The sequence below is a fragment of the Pleurodeles waltl genome, chromosome 8, assembly GCF_031143425.1.
Source record: "Pleurodeles waltl isolate 20211129_DDA chromosome 8, aPleWal1.hap1.20221129, whole genome shotgun sequence".
NCBI lineage: Eukaryota > Metazoa > Chordata > Amphibia > Caudata > Salamandridae > Pleurodeles > Pleurodeles waltl.
The window spans coordinates 454,293,322-454,320,878 of record NC_090447.1 but is presented as its reverse complement, the minus strand read 5'-3'; the positions used below and the strand labels follow the sequence as shown (position 1 = coordinate 454,320,878).

The window sequence follows — 27,557 nt, the reverse complement described above, 5'->3', positions numbered from 1 at the left end:
AACGGGGGGAATGGGGGTAATGGTTTTTGTAGCTCTCATGTTGTGTACTTAAAATACAGTGAGCACATATTTACCATTTACTTTCACACTATACTTTCTCCTGCACAAACAGGCATTGAAGAGCCACGGTGAAGGTTGCAGCGTATAAAGAGCCATCTGTACCTGATATTTTAAGACTCAGTAAACTCAAGACTATTGCACAGTTCATATTTCTACAGTATAATATCTGCAGTAGTTTTAGGGTTGAAACTTGTTATTTGCTAGACAGTCAAGATCCACTTGGCAAGTTAGATCATTAGGAAATGGCACCTACTGCTGTGCATAGAGCCCCTGATGACGCAGAAAAAGAGGGTTCGACATATATTCATGTATACTGTGTAACCGACATATATATTGAAGTGTGATTTTAAGTAAAAGAAATAATGTACGAGGGAAATTGTGCCCTCGGGGCAGTTCGCCTTCATTATAAACGAGCTTTATTAATCATGAAGTATTAAAAATGTATTAATCCGTCATAATCGCAAATGTATGCTATGATTTCTTGTTTGAAAACTGTTTTGCTTAGCTTAAATTTAGTACAGGCTTTGGCCTAGTTGCTTGGTTTCAAATTCTAACTGCGTGATTCTTTTTTTTCCTTGAATTAATGAAATATATTCTTGCTTGAAGTTGTATTTTTCCAGTAGAAACTGGCTGGTACACTTATCTGCAAGGTTTCGTGCTAGGCCGGTTACATCCCCTTTGATACAAGGTCAGTCTCTGCAGGTGCGGACAATGAAGGTACAGATAGTAAAATAATTGGCAAACCATGATACAATTTGTGTTCCAAGGCGCCAAGGACAGTGTATGCATAAATGAGCGCTAGTAAAAGACAATTTTGATTGGACAATTTGAAGCCAACCTATGAACCCTCCAATGGAAGACCCTACAGAATTTGGAATGTTTCTTACTCAAACCCACCGGACAAAGAGAAGTCAGCCATTTTCCTCGATTGCAGTTTGAAGCCTGATGCCAGACTCCATTTTGGACGACACCCTGATGCCCTTTTCTCTATCTGAGAGAAAGAGACGTTAAGAATTCTCACCCTAGAGACTTTAACTTTGATTTGCCCCGGTCTTGCCCATGCAGTAACTTTGCCCTATTCTCCTTGCCGCTGCAAGGAAACTTGCCCTTAACTTTGCCCCTTTGAAATTTGCCCCATGCTGATCAACCGGTACCTGAAGGACGAAGACTTTTCTTGAATGCTGATTGTATTTGGTAAATATGAAAGGATAAATGTATTGTGCATTGTGTTTTTTTTCCTTTTAGGTACCAACTGCTATTTTGATAGGATCCTAGCTAGAACTTTTCCAAATTTGTGTTGACTAAATTCGTTTTGCATGAAGTCCCACATGCCAATGCTAATTAGAGGTTAGTCGAGGTATTCATTCAATGTACCATGAAGAATTGAAATCTTGTTATGCTGACCGAATGTATGCAATTAGTCAAATACAGTTAGTCACATTGGTGATTTGCATTGCTATAACAGAGTGTATAATTATTCAGATTTTACGTAGATTGCGTTTCTTCCGCCGTTATGGACAGCTAGTAATGTTCATATACATATATCAATTGGTTTTGAGACATATATACATCGTGCTAGCTTTGTTAATATAGGGAAATAAATTCACTAACTTTTAATAAACTGGTGTGGTTATTCATGACTGAAAGGTCATCGTGCGCCGAAATACCAACTGTTATTGATTTCTGATGTGTTATATTGATCTATTAATTGAGTATTAAATACCGATTTCAGTAGTTATTGATTATTGATCTGAGTGACTCGACTATTGAGGATGAGGAGAGCCCGACTCGGTTAAAAGATTCACCGACCTCCAACGTGTCCAGGTACAGGTAATTTATAAAGGCTGGACGCGTTATCAGTAGATGGTAGCAGAGGATGGTTTAGCCCTTTGGGACCCCATCCGAACAATAGACAGAGTCAGGTTAGGATTTTCTTTGATAAAACAAGTTGGAAAGATGATGATGCCCTAAGTCCCCGATGACTTTCCCGGGATCTCGGAGCTTGCGAATGAGGAACATGCAGGTATGAGAACGGTCTCAGCGTTTCTAGTGACGGTATGAGTGAAGTTAGGGTTTCGCGCTTGCACAGCTTATCGCCGCAGATTAATTGAGAAGTTTGTGAGGATTTTAAGGGGGGGTTAAAAGATATTAGAGGAGTGTTACTCCAAAGGTGTGAGAGTAGGGAAGTCGTCGAACTTCACATGTGTGTGGCGCTTTGAGCAGAAAAAATTGTCCACGTGGTTGTTGATGTTGAGACGGGCCCTGCGAGGTCAAGAGACTCCGGAGTATGTTGAAAAGTGTATGTGACACTTGTTTGATGTTGTGATCTGGTCGGTTTAATAGGTTGATCGGGCGTGGTCAACAAGTCGGTATGAATGTTGCAGAGTGAAAGAAAACTTCGACTTTGAGATTTGACGAATTCTAAAGTGCACTAGAATAGTTCATTGATCAGTTGAGAGTAAAGTTTGCGGGTCAAATTTTGCTTGCGAAAGTGGGAAACCGAGAAAGATGGAATAACTGCCGAGGCTAGTGAAAAATCCCTAAGGTTTCTGAAGCGGTTGTGTTACCCTTCCTGTAGTAAACCGACAGATCTGTTTTATTCTTTTGGTTAAGTGCTCACGTTATATTGCAAAAATTAGTTTATGAGTGAAGCCGAATGAAAAGAGGACAAGCCGCAGGACTTTGTCAGCCGCAGTGTGTGAGTGTGACGTCACTAGGAGCCGCGCTGGGATAGGTCGGTTGGTGAGAAGGGTCGCGCACGGATTGGACGCAGTCCGTGAAGCGCAATTGGAAGGGGAAAGGCAAGCGAAGAGTATTCCGGGAATTAAAGTCACTTATTGATTACATATTGTCAGAAAAACAAAAGACGGAAGGATGACATTTTTCAAAGCATTTAAGAGTGCCATGAGGGGAGATGTTTATATTAAAGCAAATGTAGGAGAAGAAACACCGCCTGAGGGTACACCAGCTTACATCGTCATTGAAGAAAAGGGTGTAGCGCCGTGTCTTTGGCTAAAACAATGGTGCAAATTAACAGAAAAACATGGAAGTGTAGCGTTCCCTATACATGGGTCGTTTAACCTAAGGGTCTTAGAAAACCTGAGATTTGCGCTATACGACATGAAAGTACCTCCAAGACCAGCACAGTTTGAGGCATTAGCAATTTGGGAGCTAATAGCTAGAAACCAACAACAAAAGAAATTTGAGACAAGAATAAGAAAAGTAGAAAAGACACTAGCGGATGCTAGATGGGACAGCACACAAAAGGTTTGGAGATCAGACGTATTACAGGGAATTAAATTGTTTCCAGCGATTACCGAGGAAGCGGAGACGGAAGGAAGGAAAGCCACCTGTAAGACAAACAGGAGTCAGTCCAGGGAAGGAGAGAGCAATAGAAACTCGAAAAGGGGAGACGAGTCAGATGATGAGGAGTTCATTATACAATTACTGAATGATCGCCCACCACCATATGTGGAAAGCGAAAAAGGCTCAAGCATTAGTACTGCCCCTCCAGAACCAATACAGGGTAATGTGACGCCAAATTTGAGAAGATCTAAGAGGCCGAGCAGTTCTGACATGCCTTTCTCACCACGAATACCACGGGTTCAGAGGATGTACCCAGACGTGCCAACATTGAAACCTGCTGATAACTATCAGCCACAGGTCCAAAGGCACTATTGCGATGAGCATAATGTGGGAATGACTTCCGATTCAATGGCGCAGGGAGGACAAAACTATCAGAGACCGACATTGATTCAAGCTGAATCAACACAGTTCTCGATGCCCCAAAAGCAGACACCAGAAGTGCGAGTGGTAGAAAGCCAGTTAGGTATGCCAGCAATGATGAACCACAATGTGGGGATTAACATGCCACAGAATTCGGGGAACAGACAGAATCCAGATGCAATATCTCTACCTATCACTGTAGGTCCACCAGTACCACTGTACATACAGGCAAATTCAAGCACCAGCGACCAAGGGTTAATGATACAGAATGGGACAGGGAGAAGATGCATAGAAACCACTCCAGAGACAACTCCGATAGCGGCACTGCCAAATGGATCTGGGTTCTTGTCGGAGTTTAGTCCAATTCCAATTTGTGCTCCGTCAACCGTGGTAAGGTCACATCCACCACTATTAGTACCGTTAACCTCACAGACTGAAACATTACAGAAACCGTCAATGGCAGTTGATGTAACTGCTACACTGATGGGACTGAATGCGCAACAGTTAACACAATGGTTCAACAGCCTGAATTCCCCACAGAGTACATCTAGTGGGAAGGGAGAAGAATACCTGAATAAGATAAGGTTGGGTATGGAGGCAGATGAACTGGTAGAGGGAACAATGGGTTTGAACAGATTAGAATCATACACAGAGGAAGAACTAAGATACATGTGCCTTTGGATTACAAGAGAAGTGAGCAACATACATAAGAAGTTACAAGAAATTGCAGACAGAAACGAGATCGATATAGGTAAGACCAAACACCTGAGCAGAAGTTACAGGTTAGACTTTGAGACAAAAGATTTTGAACACATGAGATCCGCAGGGATGAAAACACACCTTAAAGAGATACTGCAGAGTGCACAGGTTTGGAGATGTTTAGACAAGTGGGAAAGCAGGTGGGTCAAGAAAAAGGATAAACAGAAGGAAAATACTTCAGAACGAAGTGAGAAAAAACAACAGAATGACGATCTGATAACCATGTTACCAATGAGAGAGACAGCAGGGGGAAAACTTGTGCATGTACCATGGCACAGGTGCGATATTCAATCCTTTACGGATGACTTTCCCAAATTAAGAGAGAAGCCGATTGAGTGGTATCAACAAACGGATAGATTTGTGAAACTCGCGAAGTGTCTCTGGGAAGACCTGAATACCTTATTTGAAATTGTGGTTCCGGCTGATTTGTGGGAAGATTGTAAAAGGGCTGTAGGTTGGCGGACGAGTGAACCAGAGAGAGATAGGGACACAGGCGCGCCATCACCTATGGTAATGAGTTTGTACCACAAGGTGATCGAGCACTTGAAAACAAAGGTTGCGTCGAAAAATGTGGATTGGCAAAGGATTGACAGGACCGCTCAAGAGGTTAAAGAATCTATACACGCGTATTATGAGAGGTTGTTGAAAGCGTTTAAAAATTACAGTGGCACAGAAACGATTGAACCAAAAGACATGCTCCATTTTGTGTTCAGGTTTGTGGAAGGGCTGAGACCCGAAATTAGCCAGATGATTAAATCGCATTTGATTTGTTGGCAGTCAAAGTCGATCGATGAAGTGTTGAATTATGCAAAATACTGCAGTGATGAGATTGAGACGAAGCAGAAAAGATTGAAAGAAAAGGTGATGGTGATGCAGCTCAGAGCAGCTCAGACAGGTTTACAAGGTTTGCAAGGGTTTCAACAACAGATGCCGCAGCAGCAGCAACAGGGAAATGTTATGTTTCAGCCACAGATGAGAGGCAGAGGTCGAGGAGGTTTTGTGAATAATGGTCCAGATTTGAATACCGTTATGATTCCAAATGGTATACAGGCAATGAAGAAGGTGATGCCATGTCACACGTGCGGAATTGTCGGGCATTGGAAACGGGAGTGCCCAATGATGGTGCAGGAAGGTGTAGGTCAGCAAAACAATGATGTCAATGCATTTCAGACTATGAGAGGACCGAAACTGAGAGGTCCGAATCCAAATTTTCAAAACAATATGAACCAGATGTATGGTCTACAACCCATGCAACCGCAACAGGTGCAAATGCCTCGTGTGCAAATGACACAATTGCAGCCAATGCAACAGCAGTTTCCTATGGTACCTAATCAGCAAATGCAAATACCCTTAGCACCAATGAATCAGCAGCATGCAATGCTTCCTCAACAGGTCACGGGTCAAGGAATGAATCAAAATGACACAGTACATCAGTTCCCGTTACACAGTGAGAATGGAATAAACGATGCATGGGAGAGTGAAAGTTCAGATGAGGAGGGAAATTGTGTGCTTGCAGCATCCTTGGAAGTTGATCAAAAGGGCCCGTATGTGGAGGGAAGAGTTATGGGCCATCGTGTTTCATTCTTGGTTGACACAGGAGCTACACGTTCCACTGTTAGGAGCATTGAAGTACCACATCTGCCACTTTCAGGGAGAACAGTTCAAGTAGTGGGAGTAGCAAACAGGTACCTGACGAACCCAATCACAGATCCAGTACAAGTCAGAATTGGTAACTATCAAGGGTCACATAATTTTGTGGTATGTGACTCAAGCCCGATATCACTGTTAGGGAGAGACCTATTGTGCAAATTGGGATGTTCGATTATGTGTTCGAACGATGGAATTAGAATTCAGACGAGCAGTGATGGGGAAGAAGAGGACAGTGTAGAAGGGGATGAGATGGAAACTGTCGATGAAGAATATCCTCTGATTACCCTTTTTCCGATGATCACTGAAGCAGATATTCCAGCTGAATTACGGGAAACAGTCGGAAAAGAAGTGTGGGATATGACAGGAAAAGAGGTGGGATTGGTGAAAGGAGTGGAACCAGTGAAAGTGACCGTAAAACCCAATGTAACCTTTCCCCAGACCCCACAATACCATATGGCACAAGACACCCTCATGAAATTCGCCCAACTCATTGACGAGTTTGTAAAACAGGGAGTACTGAAAGAAGTGTTAAGCAGTCCATGTAATTCACCAATCATGGGACTAATAAAGCCAAGTGGAAAGGTCCGAATTGTGCAGGACTTGAGGAAAATAAATGACATCATAATTAAATGCTGCCCTGTAGTACCAAATCCAGCTGTGATAATGTTTCAAGTCCCTTGCGATGCCGAGTGGTTCTCAGTCATCGATTTGTCACAAGCATTCTTTTCGCTGCCTCTTCATGAGGACAGCCAATTTCTCTTTTGTTTCAAATTCTTAGACAGAGTTTACAGTTGGTGTCGAATTCCTCAAGGGTTTTCAGAGTCACCGTCAATTTTCAATCAGATTCTAAAGAAAGACTTGGAAGCGTTAGAATTGCCATTCGAGTCAACCCTAGTACAGTACATTGATGACTTACTGATTGCATCCAAGACAGAAAGTGACTGCACAGCCGACACCATTGCCCTATTGAACCATTTGGGAAGGAATGGACACAAGGTGTCTCCTTCAAAATTGCAGTTCTGTCAGAAGAAAGTGAAATATTTGGGTCATCAAATAGAGAAAGGGTCACGGAGAATAATGAAGGAAAGAATAACAAGTGTACTTCAAATGAGTCCACCAAAGACGAGGAGGGAGGTGAGGAAGTTTTTGGGGATGGTGAGCTACTGTCGCCAATGGATTCCCAACTTCTCAACTCTAGCAAAACCTTTACTGAAACTGACCCAGAAGGATGTATTGGATGAAATTGAGCTGAAAGGAGATGAGATGGATGCTTTTATTGAATTGAAAGAATGCATGTGCAGGGCTCCAGCTTTAGGTATGCCTGATTACACAAAGCCTTTCACATTGTTTTGTCATGAACGTGATGCATGTTCCTTGTCTGTCTTGACCCAAGCCCATGGTGGCATAAACAGACCAGTAGCGTATTTTTCAGCTACTTTGGATCCGGTCGCAGCAGCACTGCCAGGGTGTTTGCGCGCCGTAGCAGCAGTTGGTATCAGCCTCACTCAGAGTGAAGGAATAGTGATGGGACACCCATTAACAGTCATGGTCCCTCACTCAGTCGAGATACTTTTGACACGTTCCCGAACACAGCACATGACTGGTGCTAGACTCACAAGGTACGAAACAATAATTCTGGGATCACCTAATGTGCAGCTGAAAAGGTGCACTACGTTGAATCCAGCAACCTTGTTTCCCAGTGAAAATGCTGAAATTGAGAACGCTGAAGACATCGAGCACGACTGTCTTCAGGTGACTGAATTTTGCACCAAACCAAGGCCTGATATCAAAGATACCAAATTAGAAGAAAATGATCAAATCATTTTTGTTGATGGTTCATGTTTAAGAGATGCACTGGGTGTATTGAAAGCAGGGTATGCTGTATGTACTGTAACAGGTGTTCTGGAAGCCTCTTGGCTTCAAGGGGTTTACTCTGCACAAGTAGCAGAATTGGTAGCTCTTACTAGAGCATGCCAACTTTCTGCACTAATGAAAGTTACCATTTACACTGACAGCCAATACGGGTTTGGAATAGTGCATGATTTTGGACAATTGTGGTCACAGAGAGGCTTCATGACCTCTTCAGGATCACCAGTGAAAAATGGTGAAAGAATAAGAGAATTGTTACATGCCATTCAGTTACCAGGGGAAGTAGCAGTGGTGAAGTGACACTCGAAGGGACAAGACTATGTTTCCCTAGGAAATGGATATGCGGATCAAGTCGCAAGGTTTTGCGCATTGAACTGTATATTGCTCAGGGATGAATGGAATTTGATAAGTGAACTAGAACTTGAACAAAGCAAAATATTTGCTCTAAAAGTTATAGATACAATGGACGAATTGAAATCCCTACAGAATGGTGTCAGTGAGGATGAAAAACTCTCGTGGACTAAATCACAATGTGTAAAGAGACTAGATGAATTATGGGTTTCAAGTGAAGGGAAATTCGTTCTTCCAAATAGCCTTTTGACACAGATAGCCAGATTTTACCATGGACAAGCTCATCTTGGGAGGGATGCCATGATTAGGTTATTTAAAACTGATTGGTTTAACCCCAAATTCCGTCAAGTTGCTGAAGCAGTTTGCCACCGCTGCGTCATTTGCCAACAGATGAACGCAGGGAAGGGAACAGTAGTAAATTTGAGCCACATTGGAAGAGCAGGGGGTCCATTCAGCAGGATGCAAATGGACTTCATTGAGATGCCTGTGCATGGAGGCTTGAAGTATGTGTTGGTGATTGTGTGCATTTTTAGTCACTGGATTGAAGCATACCCTACACGCAGAAACGACAGTCTCACAGTTGCAAAACTACTCTTGAGAGAGTTAATACCACGTTTCGGATTCCCGATCTCTTTAGAATCAGATAGGGGAAGTCACTTCAATAATGAAGTAATAAAATTGCTTTGTGCAGCACTGAACATTGAGCAAAACTGCATTGTAGCTACCGCCCTGAAGCATCAGGTCTAGTGGAGCAAATGAATGGCACATTGAAATCGAGAATGGCGAAAATATGTGCATCGACAAATTTGAAATGGCCTGACGCATTGCCTTTGGTACTAATGTCAATGAGAAACACCCCTGACAGAAAGACTGGATTGTCCCCACACGAGATTCTCATGGGCAGAGCTATGAGACTTCCAGCAGTTCCTGCAAATGCGCTTTTGAATATTACAGATAATATGGTGTTAGACTACTGCAAAGGTCTAGCTGATGTGGTTCGATCTTTCTCTCACCAGGTGGAGGCAACCACCTTGCCACCAATCCAAGGTCCAGGACACACCCTGAAAGCAGGTGACTGGGTCGTGATAAAGAAGCACGTGAGGAAGTCGTGTTTGGAACCCCGTTGGAAAGGACCTTTCCAAGTGATTTTGACGACTACCACCGCTGTGAAGTGTGCGGGAGTTCCCAACTGGATTCACGCCAGTCACACAAAGAGGGTGTTGTGTCCCACAGATGAGGAAGTTGAAGCGCTGAAACTGCCAGTACCTGATAACAAAGTGCTGAGCGCTGAGGCAGAGCAAAACAGAACTAGAAGCGAACAGGCAGAAATAGAGGAGGGAGAAATATTCTCTGAGGACGAAACAACCGATTCACTTGGGGAAGACCAAGGAGGAGCCTCAGACAGCGACGAAGCAGCTGAAGGTAACAAAGAGCCTGAAGCAGCTGAAAGTGACAAAGAGCCTGAAGAAAGCAACGGTGACAAAGGGCTCGAAAGAGGTGAAGAAGCAGGAGAGCCTGATCAGAGGAGGGCTTTCCCGGAAGCAGACGGAACAGAAAAAGAAAAGGAAAACCTGATTGACTCCCCAGAAGGAGAGGACAAGGCAGAACAGAACGAAACTGCTCAAACTTCTTCAGAAGAGATCGCAGGCCCATCAAGTGGACCTAGTGCAAAAAGAAGACCAAGTATATCACCAGTGAAACTGAGAACTAGAGAAAAGTTGAACGACAGTGAAGGGCCAAGAGTGAAAGAGAAAAGAAAGGAAGTGTCTGTCGTGGTACCAACATCAAGTGAAGAAAAGGACTTGGCCAAAGAGGAAAGTACCAGTGAGACAGAATCAAAGAGAGATGCAAAACTGAAAAGAAAAAGGATACCGAGCAGGAGGTATTCCGGTCCGGAGTGGGCATACGTAGCCAATAACGATTGGTCAGACGAATTCGTATCCCTCAGCCTTGAGAACGAAGAGGCAGAACTTCATTTTGGAAATAAAAACTTTATGGACTCTGTTGATTGAAACCATTGATCACTTGATTGATTTTCTTTTACCGGCTAAGACATTGCTAACTTGACATTGCTAACCTGATTGACTTTTCAACCGGCTAAGACATTGCTAACTTGATTGACTTTGAAACCGATTTTGAGACAATGCTGCTAACCGATAAGAGACTAAGCTGCTAAAGAAACTGTGTGAACATTGAACTCGTTCAGCTTTGTGAATACCTGCAACTTAAAAAAATAAAATAAAAAAAAAACCCTGCAAATACGCTTTGATAAAGTGTCTTCAGCTTTCTGATTCTATACAGATCATGACTAGCTTCACTACACATGGGCGTAAAATGAAGTGTTGTAAATACATGTGTATAGGCTTACTGATCGCATGCGTACTAATAATTGTAGCAATAGTTCTTGGAATGCATGGTAAAGGCGAGAGTGAGATGAATGATGCTTCTACTTCTAAACCTATTATCGTTACTGAACTAACAGCTCTGAAGAGACTCGAGCAAGACGAGAGACACTTGCATGATAAGAAGGAACTTTCATCTAACGTTTTCTATCGCTTACTGAGTGAGTATGTTGAGACCATGGATGCGAAAGATTGTTATGTGTGTACACAAATACCTACCTCAGTAGTGGAGGGGGTAACGTATCACAGCATGCCTCTTACGTATGGAATTACATGTAGTATAGTAGCTTCCAGATTTTATGCTCAAAAAGACATTCATTATTTCTATACTAATTACGATGTTACATTTGCATATGTCCCCATAATAGGGCACCTAAGTAAGATAGCTAGAGATTGGTCTGCCAAATTAATGAGGGAATTTTTCGAACCAATGTCCCCTTTCCACACAGCTCACGCACATAGGGAGAACCTTACATGCTTGCTTTCACCAATAGAAATAGAATTTTTAGACCGCACTGACGACAGAAAGAACGAAATGAAGGAGAAATTAGAGAAGGAGTTGCACGAAAGGACGTCTGTAGATAATTATGCTTTTGCCGCAATAAAGACACAAGGGAAAATAGCCTTAGATACATTGCATGTGGGAAGATTTTGTATACATAGATTTCCATCATATTATGACACAGTTTTTGTGGGAACGAGTGAATGTAAACACACATACGCATTTCAACAAAAGTGGACGTTCATGCTGAATGGACAAGACCCAGTTATTCCTGGAGTATATTATATTTGTGGACTCAACGCCTATTATCGTCTTCCTAAAGGATGGTATGGGAGGTGTTATTTGGGAATATTGTTCCCAAAGGTTTACCAGTTAGATGACTTAAAGAAATTTCCAAGGCTGTCTGAATCACATCATGTTCAGAAAAGGGAGACAGCTGCTGGCGTGGTAGGAGATATATTTGGAGCTATGATTCCTTCAGTAGGAGTCATATTGAATTCAATCAAAATACGAAAGTTGTCTACTATTGTGGATAACATGTTGACAAAGTTTTCGGGAGCTATAATCCTGATGGATGCTGAACTCGCTGCAGAAAGAGCTATGACTCTTCAAAATCGGCTTGCCTTAGACATTCTTTTAGCAAAGGATGGCGGCGTTTGCAAAATGCTTGGCACGCGTCACTGTTGTACCTATATACCCGACAACAGTGGAAAAATTAGAACAATGCTTACAAATTTAACTAGAGAAAGTGTAGATTTAAAGGAATTGAAAGAACCCGGAGTTTGGGAGAAAATTGGAAAAGGATTTGCTTCTGTGGGAAATTGGCTCAGCAACGTTTGGAACGGATTGTTACTAAAAATAGTAAAGGGAATATTAATAATATTAATTTGTCTATTAGGTTCTTGGGGAATATGGAAAGCTTTCAAAATGTTAAAAGCAAGGAACAAAAGAAAAAGAGAAGAGAAAATAGAGAACAAAATGGTGGAAATTTATAGGGAGAAGTCAAAAGGGACTAAAAGAAAAAGGGAATTGACTGAAGTGCCAAATTACTATACAGAATTTTAATGGAATAAAATTTGTGGGTAGATTTGATGTGATAACATAATTAGTCATCAGAGGAGGGATTGATGACGCAGAAAAAGAGGGTTCGACATATATTCATGTATACTGTGTAACCGACATATATATTGAAGTGTGATTTTAAGTAAAAGAAATCATGTACGAGGGAAATTGTGCCCTCGGGGCAGTTCGCCATCATTATAAACGAGCTTTATTAATCATGAAGTATTAAAAATGTATTAATCCGTCATAATCGCAAATGTATGCTATGATTTCTTGTTTGAAAACTGTTTTGCTTAGCTTAAATTTAGTACAGGCTTTGGCCTAGTTGCTTGGTTTCAAATTCTAACTGCATGATTCTTTTTTTTCCTTGAATTAATGAAATATATTCTTGCTTGAAGTTGTATTTTTCCAGTAGAAACTGGCTGGTACACTTATCTCCAAGGTTTCGTGCTAGGCCGGTTACATCCCCTTTGATACAAGGTCAGTCTCTGCAGGTGCGGACAATGAAGGTACAGATAGCAAAATAATTGGCAAACCATGATACAATTTGTGTTCCAAGGCGCCAAGGACAGTGTATGCATAAATGGGCGCTAGTAAAAGACAATTTTGATTGGACAATTTGAAGCCAACCTATGAACCCTCCAATGGAAGACCCTACAGAATTTGGAATGTTTCTTACTTAAACCCACCGGACAAAGAGAAGTCAGCCATTTTCCTCGATGCCAGTTTGAAGCCTGATGCCAGACTCCATTTTGGACGACACCCTGATGCCCTTTTCTCTATCTGAGAGAAAGAGACTTTAAGAATTCTCACCCTAGAGACTTTAACTTTGATTTGCCCCCGTCTTGCCCATGCAGTAACTTTGCCCTATTCTCCTTGCCGCTGCAAGGAAACTTGCCCTTAACTTTGCCCCTTTGAAATTTGCCCCATGCTGATCAACCGGTACCTGAAGGACGAAGACTTTTCTTGAATGCTGATTGTATTTGGTAAATATGAAAGGATAAATGTATTGTGCATTGTGTTTTTTTTCCTTTTAGGTACCAACTGCTATTTTGATAGGATCCTAGCTAGAACTTTTCCAAATTTGTGTTGACTAAATTCGTTTTGCATGAAGTCCCACATGCCAATGCTAATTAGAGGTTAGTCGAGGTATTCATTCAATGTACCATGAAGAATTGAAATACCGATTTCAGTAGTTATTGATTATTGATCTGAGTGACTCGACTATTGAGGATGAGGAGAGCCCGACTCGGTTAAAAGATTCACCGACCTCCAACGTGTCCAGGTACAGGTAATTTATAAAGGCTGGACGCGTTATCACCCCTAATAACTTTCACTTCTCTCTTGCCGTTCAGTTGATGGTCGGCACTAAAATAATTCTAAATGTCATTATTTATTAAATTGTGGGGCCACATGTATTTTACTTGTTACTGAGTGTACACAGAAAAGGTGCACAAGGAATCCTATGCCCTGTGGATGTCTCACTTCTGACTTTATGACTTGCAGCTCACAAGACTGAAGCCAAAGCCATAAATTGTGAGACTGTTCATAAATTAATAATTTATTATGATGTGATCAATCCTTCCTATTTTTTAAGCTAGTATTCGAATTTTATGGAAAAACAGCAAAACATTGTCTATTATTTTAAAATCTCAGATCTTAAAGAAACTAGACATCGTTCTGTTTTGCATAGAAACGCATGAACATTGTTGTCTTCTTGCTAACAACAATACCCGGCTGAACACAGTGGCATGCCAGGGGAACTGCTGTGACAGTGCCAGCACTCGATTCCCCCCCCCCTTCTTCTGACCTAAGCCTCCTGTCTGGCCTCACAACAGGGAGATGACCCCAACCTGGAATGGAGTGCTAAGGGAGATAACCGCCATGACACATGGGAGGACCCACCCGAGGCCTGGGACCCAGGGCAGTCTGTGGTGGCACCCCTCACCCATCCTCCTTCATATTGGATGGCAAACAGGTGAGGATTGTGCATGGACAGAGACAAGGAGGCTGCCACATCCCTGAAGGAAAAACACGGCCCCCACCTGGGTCGCGATGCAGGTGCGGACAGAACCAGGTCGCACACGGGGTACGTGCCACCATTATCCAGATTGTTATGAAAGCTGTGACCTAGAGGCTGTCCACCCTCCTCCCGCTCCTCTGCCGTGTTTTAGTCCACTTATCTGTCAGAAACTAAGCTCCTCGAAAGTGACGACCTGATGCTGAACCCAGAGATCAGGTTTGGAGATGCCCAATGGCAAACCTGTCAGTAAACCCACTGGTAAGCCAGCCCAGAAACTCTTCTTGTCCAAAGCCCTTCAGCACCCATGCCCAAAGCCCTCCACCAAGAGACCACCACTGACGGGACCATCTACCACCTCCGCCAGCCCAATGCAGGACACAGCTATGGACCGTATACATTAGGAAATCACTGCTGTGGGTCACAGGCTGGAAGCAATGGATTATACCATCTGCACGCTGGCAGCTGAGACCAAAAGCATCTGTTTGGATATCGCAGACTTTCAGGCCCAGGTGATGGGGCTGGAACAATGCATAACATCGATGGAGGACCACCTTAATACCCGCCGGACCGGGACCAAGAACTCCTCAACCTGCGCAGTAAGCTCATCGACCTAGAGGACAGGAGTCGCAGGGACAACGTCTGTTTCTTCAGCTTTCTGGAACAATTGGAAGGGTCAGATATCCAAGCCTTCCTCCAGTTTACCTTCCCCACTCTCATAGGGAGGCCTCACCTTTCAACCCCCGCTGGAATTCCAGGGAGCACATTGTCTGGGACCACGGCGGCAGGATGGCACAACACGGCCTCGCCTGATTTTCGCCTTCCTATTGCGACACGGGCAGGTCCGTCAACTCATCCTTGCAGCTTGCGCCCATGGTCCATACTGAGCGTGGGATACGAGGTCCGGATTGCCGCAGATTTTTCAAAAGAGATCAGTGACCGCCGCAAAGCATTTCTAGCACTTCGGCCTCAGCTTCGCTAAATGGTTGTGAAATATGGGCTGTTCGAACCAGTGAGAATGTGGATCACTAAGAATGGCAAGTCCAAACACATCTATGACCCAGATGACCTACAACTACTTTTGCATGGATTGGAACCCAAGCCATTGACACACCACCCCCAGACCGACCCATGAGTCATTCCACTGGATCCCCTTACTAAACTCCCCCGGAAGCCACCTTCAACGTGATGGTGATTCACATCAGAGGGGATGCCAGGGAAGGGACCTGGGGAGACTACCGAGGCCCCATGGGGACAGAGACCTGGCACTCCAGGCAGTGGCACAGCATACGCAGCAAAGGGATAGAGACAAGTCCCGATCCCCTCTGAAACCTCTACATACTTCTAATTGACATCACAATAGAAAAGTGGGTCTTACCAGCCTGTGGGGAAGATACTGTACAGTATCGAGTAGCATAACCTTCTACTCCGATGGACAGCTGAGTATATCATTGTATGCCTCTATTCATTAGGACTTAGCTAAGTTGAAGCCGGGTCGGGAATATAGACGGATAGATGTACTCGAAGTATCATGATGTCAATTGCACTGTTCCATTACGGTATTGGATCTCTCTGTCCCCCCTTCTTCTCTTTTCTTTCCTTCTCTTCTCCTCTCTTTCCTTTTATTTTCTTCTACTGTTTCACTCTCTTTCTCTCTCTTACCCACTTCTCTCTTCCACACCTCTCACCTGCGTGGCGTTCCGTGCTGTTCACAACGGGGACGCAGTAGAGCTCTGCAAGACGCACTGCGCTGCAAATGTTGTTGTATACAGCACCACCATGCGCCTGATATGTGCCTTAAAGCCCTGCAGTTAATGATTCTCACTTTAGGATGTTTTATGCTGCATTAACGTTGAACCTGTTTCCGGTGGTGTGCTGCCTTAGTGTTCACGGCTGTCCCCTGTTTAATGTTTAATGCTATGGTGAGTGCCGATGGCCGTCCCAACCCCGCAATCTCAAGGTTGTCCTCCATACCTAAACAGCTGCTGACGTGAGCTCCCCCGCCTGCGCGATGGGGCTCCCAGGAGACCGGCACCCATGCTATGCTGATGCGACCCTACTGCCCTTCCCTCCCCGGACCCTCTTCCTCCTGTAAACATGTGTTTGACGATCGCCATTAACTCCTCCCCCCATAGCTGGTGTATGACTTGTCTGATTTCCTATGCGTCCCACCCTCCGCTGGGGCCCTCAGGCTGCCCTGGCCCCACAGGTTTAGACCTGCGGTCCACAGATCCTACCCAGGGGATACACCCCTATCCATAATCGGATCTACTTTTTCCCCCCACCTTAGCTTTGTAAACTACCCTCCTTCCTTTTCCCCTTCACCCTCCCTTCCTCCCTCCCCACCTGCTTTCTATAACCTATTACTTTCCTCTACTCCAACTTGTTCCAACTATACTATTTCAAAAGCAAAAAGGGGTATAAGAAGAGCACTCAAACCCCTGATCAAGAGGAACCTCTGCCAAGGAGAAGAGCTGAAGAGCTGAGCAGAAGAATTGCTCTGCCTATGACTGTACTTTGTGGAGCTATCCTGCAGTTGCTGCTTCTGCCTGTGAAAGGGGAAGAAGACTAGATTTTGTTGTACATCCCTGCTTGTGAAGAATCTCCAAGGGCTTGAACTGAGCTTGCCTCCTGATGTTGAAGTCTCAGGGCCATCAATGACTTCCCCTGTCAGCACCTGGACCCTCTGCTGAGACTGCTGCCCTGCCAAGTGGTGCCCTATCTAGTTCCTGGACCCTTGAAAGGTGAAGCTGTCAGCCAAAGACTGAAAATCCACACACAGACCGCCATGTGGGGACATTTTCGATGCACCTTCTGTGACACGGCTGATAAACGACGCACCGCCGGCTTCGTGGCTGAAATCAAATCTCCACCTGCATTGCGGCTGGAAGATCGATGCAAAGCGCCTGGGGAAATTACGCAGAACACCCGCTAACAGAGGCTGATAACAATGCAAACCCCACACAGAGCGGTTTTGTGATACCATGTGACTGGATTTTCAACGCAACATCACTCTGCACAGAAAAACAGCGCAAAGCCTGCCCGGACCTGAGGTGCCTGTCCGGATCGATGCATCACTCTCTTGCAGGAGAGGAGAAATGACGCATGCCGACCCGACCGGAGGAGAAACGACGCACAGTCTCGCTTTCGAGTGAGAAATCGATGCATCGCTGGCCTTTTCTGACGCACGCTCGCCCGTGAGGTGTTATTTTGACGCTACCCAGGTACTTTTGTATGCTAACAATGTTCTCACTGTTTTCTAAAGGATTTAAGACTCTTGTTCTTTGAAAATTCATAACTTGTGTATGTTGGATTTTTATTTGTTTAGATAAATATTATCTATTTTTTTTAACTGTGTTATGTCATTTTGTAGTGTTTTCACTGAGTTACGGTGTGTGTTGGTGCAAATACTTTACACCTTGTTTCTGAAGTTAAGCCTTCCTGCTCATGCCAAGCTACCAAGGGGGTGGATGGGGGTTAACTGAGGGTGATTCTCCTTTACCCTGATTAGAGTGAGGGTCCTAGCTTGGACAGCGACACAGTACTCAACAGGACTGGCCCCACAGATGTTGGCAACAACCAGGACAGGGCAATACTAACGGACGTGTCCTCAGATCACTGGCTGGTGGATCATTGGAGGCTCACACACCTAGCAGACAGAGAATACACATTCCTATCACAGGCTCATGGAACACAGTCTTGATTACACTATTTTCTGGTGACACAAAAAGTAGTGGCCCAGACCCACAACTCCAGAATTCTGGAGTGTGCCCTCTAGGACCAATCCCTGACCCCGCTGACTATTGATACAGGGCTGGTCTCTCTGGGCCATAAACCCTGGTAACTAGCTGTACACCGCTACCGCACACCACAGGCTAAAGTACGATTACGGTCACATGTCTCCAACTACATGCGTGATAATAAGGGTACAGTCTCGTCCCAAAGAGTATTATGGGTGGTCGCGAAGGAAACCCTTCACAGGCAAATGATGTGAGATGCTGCACGCCAATAAGCAAAGGATGGCCCACCAGATAGAACTGGAGGGTAACATTGCACGCCTTACCCAACAATATACAGATCAACCCTCATTACCCACGCGCCAGTGCCTAGAATGAGCCCGAGTGGCCCTTAACGAGCTGTACATGTCTTGGACTGAATATCCGCTGCAACACCTGCAGGGTCGTCACTATGAAAAGGGAGAAAAAGATGGTAGGCTCTTAGCAGCTCTGCTTTGGCAGAGGCAAGTAGCAAAGGCCATCCCTTCCATTTTACCCCTCCAGCCGCAAGCTGCTGACCCAACCGCTGGGCATTGTCAATGAGTTTGCAGCATTCTACTGCCGCTTATATACCCCGGAAACAATGGCAAGCCCCGCTCAGGTAGAGGCCTTCCATCGATGATGACCGAGGGTTCAACCCCCACTAGTTAGGGAAATTAGCAAGAATTAAATAGCACAGGCCATAGCTGCTCTCCCGATGAAGCCCTAGCACTCTCCCTCGACATTGAAAAGGTGTTTGACCGCATTGAATGAGACTACCTATTCGCGACCATGTGGAAATTCGGCCTGGGTGACCAATTTATTGCAAAAGTATGGCTGCTGTACATTAGCCCCATTCCACAGGTCAACTGTAGTGGTTTCATATCAGATCCCTTTCCAATACACAGAGGGATGAGGCGAGGCAAGGCTGCCCCCTCTCACCCCTTCTCATTTTACTGCCCATGGAACCGCCGCCGGACAATATTCGACAAATTCCTCAACTAACTGGAATCCTTTTGCGGATGTGTGTGTTCAAACTCTACCTCTACGCAAATGACATACTGCTCACCCTGACAGACCTGGGATGCTCCCTATTAGCCCTATTGGAGATTATTGATGGCTTTGTAACCCTTTTTGGGTACTGGGTGAATTGGGATAAGAGCGAAGCAGTGCCCCTTTCCAACCAAACCACGCAGGCGGCAATCCATGACTCCCCCTTCTGCTGGACACCGCTTCACCTCAAATACCTGGGGATCCTTGTTAACTGAGGACTGGAGCACATGGTAGCAGATAACTTAGACCACCTCATCACTTGTATGGCTGCAGACTTCGAAAAATTGTCTCAACTGGGTCTTTTCATGTGGGGGAGGGTACAGGCGGTGAGGATGGTTATGTTGCCGCGCTATATCTATGTGCTAGGTATGCTACCTCTACAGGTACCCCTCTCAAAGCTCAGGCAGATCGATAAAGCAATCAGAGGCTTCATGTGGGTTTCCTCCTGCCCCCGCTTATCGCCAGCCAAACTAATGGTGTGCCGCTCCCATAGAGGTATGGGTCTTCCGTCAATAGAACACTATGCCTTAGCCCTACATATCTCCCAGTTACCGTGTTTACTGCCCGAAGTAATGGATCCGCTGAAATGGGTCATTACACAATGTACGTTGCTGTCCAGTAGAGGTGGACTTAGCGTTGTGTACAACACTCAATCAGGTTCTTGTAACCCAATGCTGAAGGCAAGGCATGCGGCCTGGCATAGGGCACATTGCCTCCTAGCAACCCATCCTTTTCTCCATTCGCGGGCCACAATATGGGTTAATAATGGCCTACGGATAGGAGAGACCTCACTTCACTCGGAGCCCTGGCGCTCAGTAGGTATTGAATATTTGGACACGTTGCTCAAAAATGGTGAAATTAAATCAATTGAGAGCCTAAGGAAGGAGTATGGCCTCCAATCCCCTCAAGCGTGGCGTTACTTGTAACTCACACACTGTATCCGACATAGTAAGGGAACCAGGCCCTGAAACCCTGTCCTGTCATACCTTAAGACGTGGGGCAGACTTAGGGGCGTGATGGCGGGCCTATATGAGATTCTTACGTGTCACCTTTATTCATAGCCCCTCTTAGACAACCTATGCTCTAAATAGCAGACACTCCCACAGGCGGAGATTGAGACGGAGGACTGGATGGATATGCTGGAGGCCTTGGACAGAGGAGTCTGAGAAGCATGCCTTAAGTTTTGTCTTTTTAAAGTGATTCACAATTGGTACCAGACTCTTGCAAAACTGCACAGAATGGGCTTCTTACCCCACCCTGATTGCTGGTGTTGCCCGGAGACCCGCGGTGACCTGATCCACATCCTATGTGAATGCCCGTCGAGCCGGTCTTTTTGGAAGGCTGTGGGTTCCACCCTTAGCGCTTCCATGACACTCTGGATACCACTCTCCTCTTCCTTCCTACTCTTACATGACGTGAGAGATACCCCTGAGCTAATCCGGCCACAGTGGCGCTTACAACATACGGCCCTTGCGACAGCCAAGATCTGTATCCTCCGTCACTGAAGGTTCCCTGCCCCTCCCATATTGGAAGAGTGGATGGTGGCAATGATCCGAACCGCTGCACACGAACGTGTTATATACCTAATGCAAGATCAAACTACCAGTATGAGCAAACATGGGCAGCCTTTATCACAGATAGCTCGCTAAATCATAATAATCCTGAATGACAATACCCTCTCCTCTCCTCTCCCTAGATGAATGCCCTCATGGTCCCCTCCTGCTGCTTTCCACCTCCCACTCCCCCCCCCCACCCACTTGTGAACCCTCCTCCTCCCCTGCTTGCAACTCTCCCCCCCAAGCCCTTTTGAAATGAACCGGATGCTGGGCACCCCTGCCCTACCTTGCCCCCTTCTCTTTCGTGCTAAATCTATCTCATATCTCATCCTCTCCATCTCACGCTGCCATTTCTCCTTCACCTCAACACGCACCCCCCTCTTTATTTTATTTCGCCATACTGAATTCTATCTGTTACTCATCCTTCCTCAATTTGACCTTGACCCTCTCTAACCCATCCTACCTTATCCAAGCACACATCAGCACCTCATCTTACCTCCCAGCCTGTTACACTACACCCTTGCACAGGCTGCTTCCCACACCCTCGCTCCCATAGCCCTTCTCACCATTCTATGGCTCTGATTCCTGGCCCTGCTATCAAACGTAATGGCCCATCTCTCTGCAGCAAGAAGTTCGGATCAATTTTACCCCCCGGCACCCCATGACCGCTGAACACAAACCTGGAACTGTGTCAGGGCACAGTATCCTCCAATCCCTAGGTCAATATGCACCCGGCCTGAACCAACATCCTAGTGGCCTTCCAGCGACTTGTCCCTTGCCAGATAGCAGCACCCGTGCAAAGGAGATCATTCCCACCACTGCATCTCGCCTAATAATACAAACATTACAGCACAAAACGTTACTACGCTTTGATACAACTAAAAGCTGTGGTGGAATGGTCTGACCTGGAGACGGACAAACCCTGGGTGATAATGGATCATAATTTAGTTTGTAGGTGACTGTGGCTCCTAATGTGATAGAGGAGGCAAAGACCACCCAGGTTGTACCTTAGCACCATTGTGGCCTTGACCTTCCATGTGAGTCAAGTTATCAGTAAAGCTGGGTTTTGCAACCTTCCCATTCCCAAACACTCCAATATTTTTTTAAGTGAATTCATCCCAAAACTGTGAGTGGTTAACTTCAATGTGCAAAGAAAAAAGGTTTATAGAGTCGGTATGAATTGGAGAGGAGTCTACAAAATCCTAAACTCAATGTACGTGGGATTTTAGTCTTGTTGAGATAGAGAAATTTCGCTATACTCAGCCGTGTCTGTGGGTCCTCCACCCTCAGATGAAACAAGCAGCCACTTAAAAAGACATTTCCATTCGAGTCCTTGTTGCCTCAATTAGTGGACTAGGGGCCAGATGTAGCAAATGGTTTTACCCATTCTGTGTCTATGGGAAAATGTGTTTGTACATATGGCCCTAGGTCTCTGAAGGCATAGTTTAAAAACGCACACACTACTTGACTTAGTCCCTGCCTCCATTACTCCTAATGTCAACTTTGAAACCAATTTTGAGCATGCAGATCGCATCTTCAGGACAGATATACATAAATGCTCATCTTGTGCTAGAAATTGTCCAATATTCTACAAAATTCTCCATAACTGGCATGATATACCAGTGCAGCTCAACCACAGGTATCCCACTACTAGACAGGGTTGCTGGAGGAGGTATGCCACGAGGGAGACATTAACCAAATGTTCGCGGATTGACCACAATATCAGGTTTTTGGAAAGGTATGGCAGAATCTCTAAAACGAATACTGGAGTACCCTGTATTTAAGGGCCATTTGGGAATATGACTATATATGCAGGTCTGATAGACATCTCATTTGACAATGTTTAGCGGCAGCAAAGTTGCCCTTTGCATTTCAGTGGAAGAAGGTGGAGGCACCCTCGTTAGCCCAGTTGCTTCAGATGTTTTGGTGCATATGATCCCGGGAAAGACTAGCCAGCAAAATTACCGGAACAATCTACATTTTCCAAGGATGCGGGAGCTGCTTCTTGATTATCTGTCACACAGGGTTCTCATTACTGTGTTTCTGATTTAAGGGGGAGCGATGGGGCTGTTTTTTTAGAATCTCTTGGGGAGAAAACTAGAGTAATAATATTGTGAATCACAATATTGTAGAAGTGACCTGCTGCATGTGTACTCGATACCACTTTCACTTCTCAATCTGGAGAAGCTCCATTCGTGGTAGGGGTGGAAAGGAAGTTTGGTAAGTGCACATTGTGACTATGTACCAGGAGATAAGGTTATAGTGCATGGTACTTTCTGCTTTAGTTATTGATTGAAAAGCAATACAAACATATAAGCACAATATAAGGCTAGGATGATAATGTAAGTCATTCTGCTAAAATCAGGCTTGCAGTCAGTCACTACGGTGCTGAAAACGTGGTATGTAATTCGGGATGTAATCAGAGAAACTGAGTCAGTTGTTTGCACCTGGGCATAAATCTATTACAGAATTCCCTTTCTACCTAATGGGTGGCAAAATGGCAGATGCAAATTTTAATTTCAGTTCGGCGCTACAGAGGAGTGTACGTATGGGTACAAATGGGACCTCTCCATTGTCAATAGGTTTTTTAAATAAATGTGACGTTATATTTGTAAAACAAGTGAGTTGGACATCTAAGTTCAAAATAGTTGCACAGATTGTTTGTGCATTGGGTCTGTTTTAACATCACTAGAGGGTAGTTTGAGTATTGTGATGTTACTTCACTGCATACATAGAATCCCTGGCAGAAGTTGCAGAACTAATAGATAGTGCCAGTCCAAAAAACTGGCAAACCCAGACATTTGTCAGGAGTGGCATGTGGTGAAAGGTAGCGAGATCCTACATGCAGAAGAGACAAGTACCCAAAAGGTTTTTATTGAGGTGCACATTTGCTTCTCAACATGTTGTTAAACACTAAATATGATGTGCTGTTTGAGATTTTATTAAAATGTAATGGTTTTCTCTACCATTTCACAATCCGAACTTGCAAAAGCCATACACTTCTAAATAAATATACAAGTATTATATTTGGATGTTCTGTGATAATGAAAATGGCACATCTTAAATGTGCTAACCAGGGTAACTTCTCTTTAACTGTTTTCACTTGGCCTGAGTTGTAAGCTCATTTATTCTTTTAATTGGAAAGTAAATGCATATGATTTACAATAGCCGACAAGGACATTGGCTTCTCTTGTGTGTGTGGATTATATGAGGGAGAAGATGTTTTGGTGTGTATTCACCTAGGATAAGATCAACAAGGTGATAGAAAGGGTACTTGAATTAAGTGCAGCTGCTGGCGATCGCTTGGGGCTGCATTCCAGACCATTCATTTTCGCTCACTGTGCCACTCTAGAGGGCGAACTGCCAAATGCAAATCCGTCTTAGACCTGCACCAATAGGAACAGTCCAGCCCAAAGTCTAGGCCAGGTCCCCTCCAGACAGGAACACAGGGAATCACACACCATTTTTAACCTACTTAGTTTTCTTCAGTGAGAAACAGCTTGAGTCCAGTATGCATAGCGAGCATGGGACTCACGTCTGGGCAATGGCGGCAGTTACATCACGCGTTCATTCGATCACTTTGTTGTTTGCTGCTGTATGTTAACCTAGGGCAGCAAAATCTCTAGCAGGGTTAGACTTTGGAAGCTGCCTGCCAGGCCACTAGGCCAGCAGACCTACTATGAGGTACCTGCCTGCCAGGTGTTGGAGTGTAGTTTTACAATCAAAATTAACATGAAATGTTTGCGAATTAATGTGTAATGATGCTGCATAGAAAATTTATTAATATGCTTTTACTAAACGTGTGTTTGAAATGTGCCCACTGGGAGTGGCCATCAAAGTATACGATGATAATTGAAACTGACTAATAATGAAATAGTAATTTACTAATGTATGATTTTGTATTAAGAGTTATATGTTAAGGTTTTGCTAATTAATCACTAGGCCTTAGTTCGCATGAGTCGGGGCCTAACGGCCCGGTTTCCTATTAAATGTGTTTTTCTAACGTGCAATGTGCTGACTTGCTGAAGGACATGTAGTCGTACTTTTCCAGAAGCTAGGAAGATGTGTTAAACCGTAGTAAATTCTTTCTCATGAGACTCGACTTGCTCAAGGAGACATTCTTGCCGAATGCAACATTGTAAACTTGCAACAGGCACAAGGTCGCCTGAACTGGTATAGACAATGGAACTACTGACTGGGTCTGTGAGAGGACCGCAAGAACATGAAATTGTACCTGACATTCTGCCCGTCGGAGACGTCAATTACAGAAGCCAATAAACTACGTGAGAACTGTTATGAGGTGACAATCTTAATGAGGTGACAAGTAAACCATTGGATGGAGATAATGGTGCACCAAAACTTGCCCAATTGGAAATTAGGGGACGGTACAACAAGTTTAATATAATCCTTTGACACCAGGAGAAATCAGCCAATATATGCCATTCCTTTGCCATAGCTATTGCGTGCCTTTGCTATTGCCTAGACACTTTGTCACTCTGTCTTAAAGACTTTGCGGGTTTATCTCTTCGAACCATCCTTATTCTGCCTTGCCCGATTCATACTATTCCTCCCTATGAGGGAAGTGTCCCTTATTGTCTTGCTGAACTTTGCTGTGTTTCATGGCTGATGGCGAATCAACTGATGTCCTGAGGACTAAGATTGACTCTGTATGCTGACCCATTATGGAGGGTAACTATATAATGATAAAATTGTAATTGTCTGTTTGCCTTTTCTTTCTAGGTACCAACTGCTTCCTTTTGATAGAGACCATAGTTAGATGTTTTCTAAATTTGTGTTGCTAAATTGTTTTGCATGAAGCCCAACATGCTAATGCTAATTTGAGGTTAGTTAAGGAATTCACTAAACGGACGCAAATAGACAAATGACTGAATCTATGCGTTGTTGGATAATGCGCTAATGATACTCTGCCAAGATTAACCCCTGTTGACGTTGTGCTTTGTTCTAATGTTTATGATTTTTGCTTTGATTAAATCTTATTTGAGTTGCCATATTATAACAGTGTTTATGTGTTTTATGGTTTTGAGACTAATAAACTTGCTAGTAGAGTGTAATCAATAGGGAATAACTATCATAAATCTTACAGAATATTGTGAGGTTTCTCATGACTGAGAGGGCTTGGTGTGATTTGATTCTTACTTATGCCACTATGCAAATGTAATCGATTTGTTATAGTGAATATTGATGATGTTATTGATCTATTAATTGCTATGTTGATTAATTGTCTCATCCTAAGGTGTCTTCAATCAGGGTCAAAAGATTCATTGGCCTAAAACGAGCCCCAGACTAATTAACTTATCTAAGATGGGACACGTTATCCCAGGTGAGGATCTCTGCCTTCAGCACAACTGCCAGTGAGGTTGCACTGAAGGCAGAACTGTCTGTTAATTGGGTTGCATGTTTCGTTGGCCCTGCACAGTACAATTGTTTGTTTTTCTAAAACAAGGAGTGGCCTGGAATGCCAGTAGTTGACAGGCCATCAGGTCAAGGATTTCCACCAGCAAAGCCAGCGGAGGTTCTGCTGGTGGAAACCCTACGGTTCTCTATGGCTAAATGAGGTGGGTGATGGTGAGCGGGGCTCCAAATTATTTTTGGCCTATGTCCCCATTCAACAACCTTTAAATATCCCCCAGGGCCTTTTCTGCAAGTCGTTATCCAACACTCTCAAAACTGGCTTCCTGTAAACGACATTGCCTGGTACCTGGAGTTATAGAATTGAGTTTACATAAAGTCCTATTACGTAGGCAACCGGAGCTTTGCCCCGCCTCCGTGGAGTAATGTAAAATGATAGGGGCTCCTGCAGAATGTAAAGATGGGCCCCTGAGCCTTCCATAGCTCACAAATATTCATTGGCCGTGGGCGAAGTGGAGCTCCTCTGAAAGGTTTGGGGGTCCTGTAAGGGTTAGCGCCCCTGCCTAGCGCTTGAGGGAGTGATTAAGAATGCGGGTGAAACGCTGCAGCTCCTGTGCAAGTCCTTCTAAGGTAGGAAATAGAGGAAAATGCTGCGCTTTAAGAAAACAAAACAAGTCTTGTCAGATATTTCTTAACATGCAAATGGATTTCATTCTCTGGCTATTCAATAAACTGGAGTGGAGGAAAATGAGCCCCATCTGCGACCTTTTCGCGCTCTGGCAGCGCTTCCCGCACTCAGCTCAAATGCTGTTTGTAAATAAGCACTTTAGTACCTTATTACTAATCAGCGCCCAGGACAAATTGCTGGCATAGGAAGCGCTCCCACAGATCAAAGCTGCGGGCTATGGAGTGCTTTTACAGCGAACAATGGTCTGCTATTGAAATGAAACGCTACATGCATGATAACAACAGCGAGACCTGATTTGTTTTTTTTTATACATCTAGGGCGAGGGGACGTGGTGTCAAATGATCCTGTTAGCAGTGCATCGAACATTTCGTAAGTAATTTTTCTGTTTTAATTAGCAGAGATGAGTGTTGTCATTTTTTAAGGACTATTGAGCAGCTCTAAACTTGAAGGAGGGTACCGAGTAGCACGCTTAATTTTGATAAAATTGAATTCTCTTTGTGATTAAATTTGTGTTTCATACAAATGTGTTTTCCCAAGGTTCCAACATAGGCAGAAACTATTTTGGAGATGTAAGTAATGCTCTGAAGTATCAGACGTAACCGTTGTAATAGGCTCAGGAACAGTGTAAAGCAACTTAGCAGTAAACATAAATTGATTAAAGAATATTTGTGGTTCCTTTAGCAGTATCTTAGCACCACAGGCAGGTGGCACACTAAAGTCTAAGCTCGTTTTAT

General features: G+C 44.2%; 1 protein-coding gene across 1 annotated transcript in view; it reads left to right on the top strand.

The window, feature by feature from the left end:
* AFF3 (ALF transcription elongation factor 3) overlaps positions 1 to 27,557 on the top strand; it is a 2,012,018-nt gene that overhangs the window by 1,347,740 nt on the left and 636,721 nt on the right. Inside the window, exon 7 of the mRNA XM_069204392.1 lies at positions 27,141 to 27,192. Within this exon, the coding sequence (XP_069060493.1) occupies positions 27,141 to 27,192 (52 nt within the window). The remainder of the gene's footprint in view (positions 1 to 27,140; positions 27,193 to 27,557) is intronic.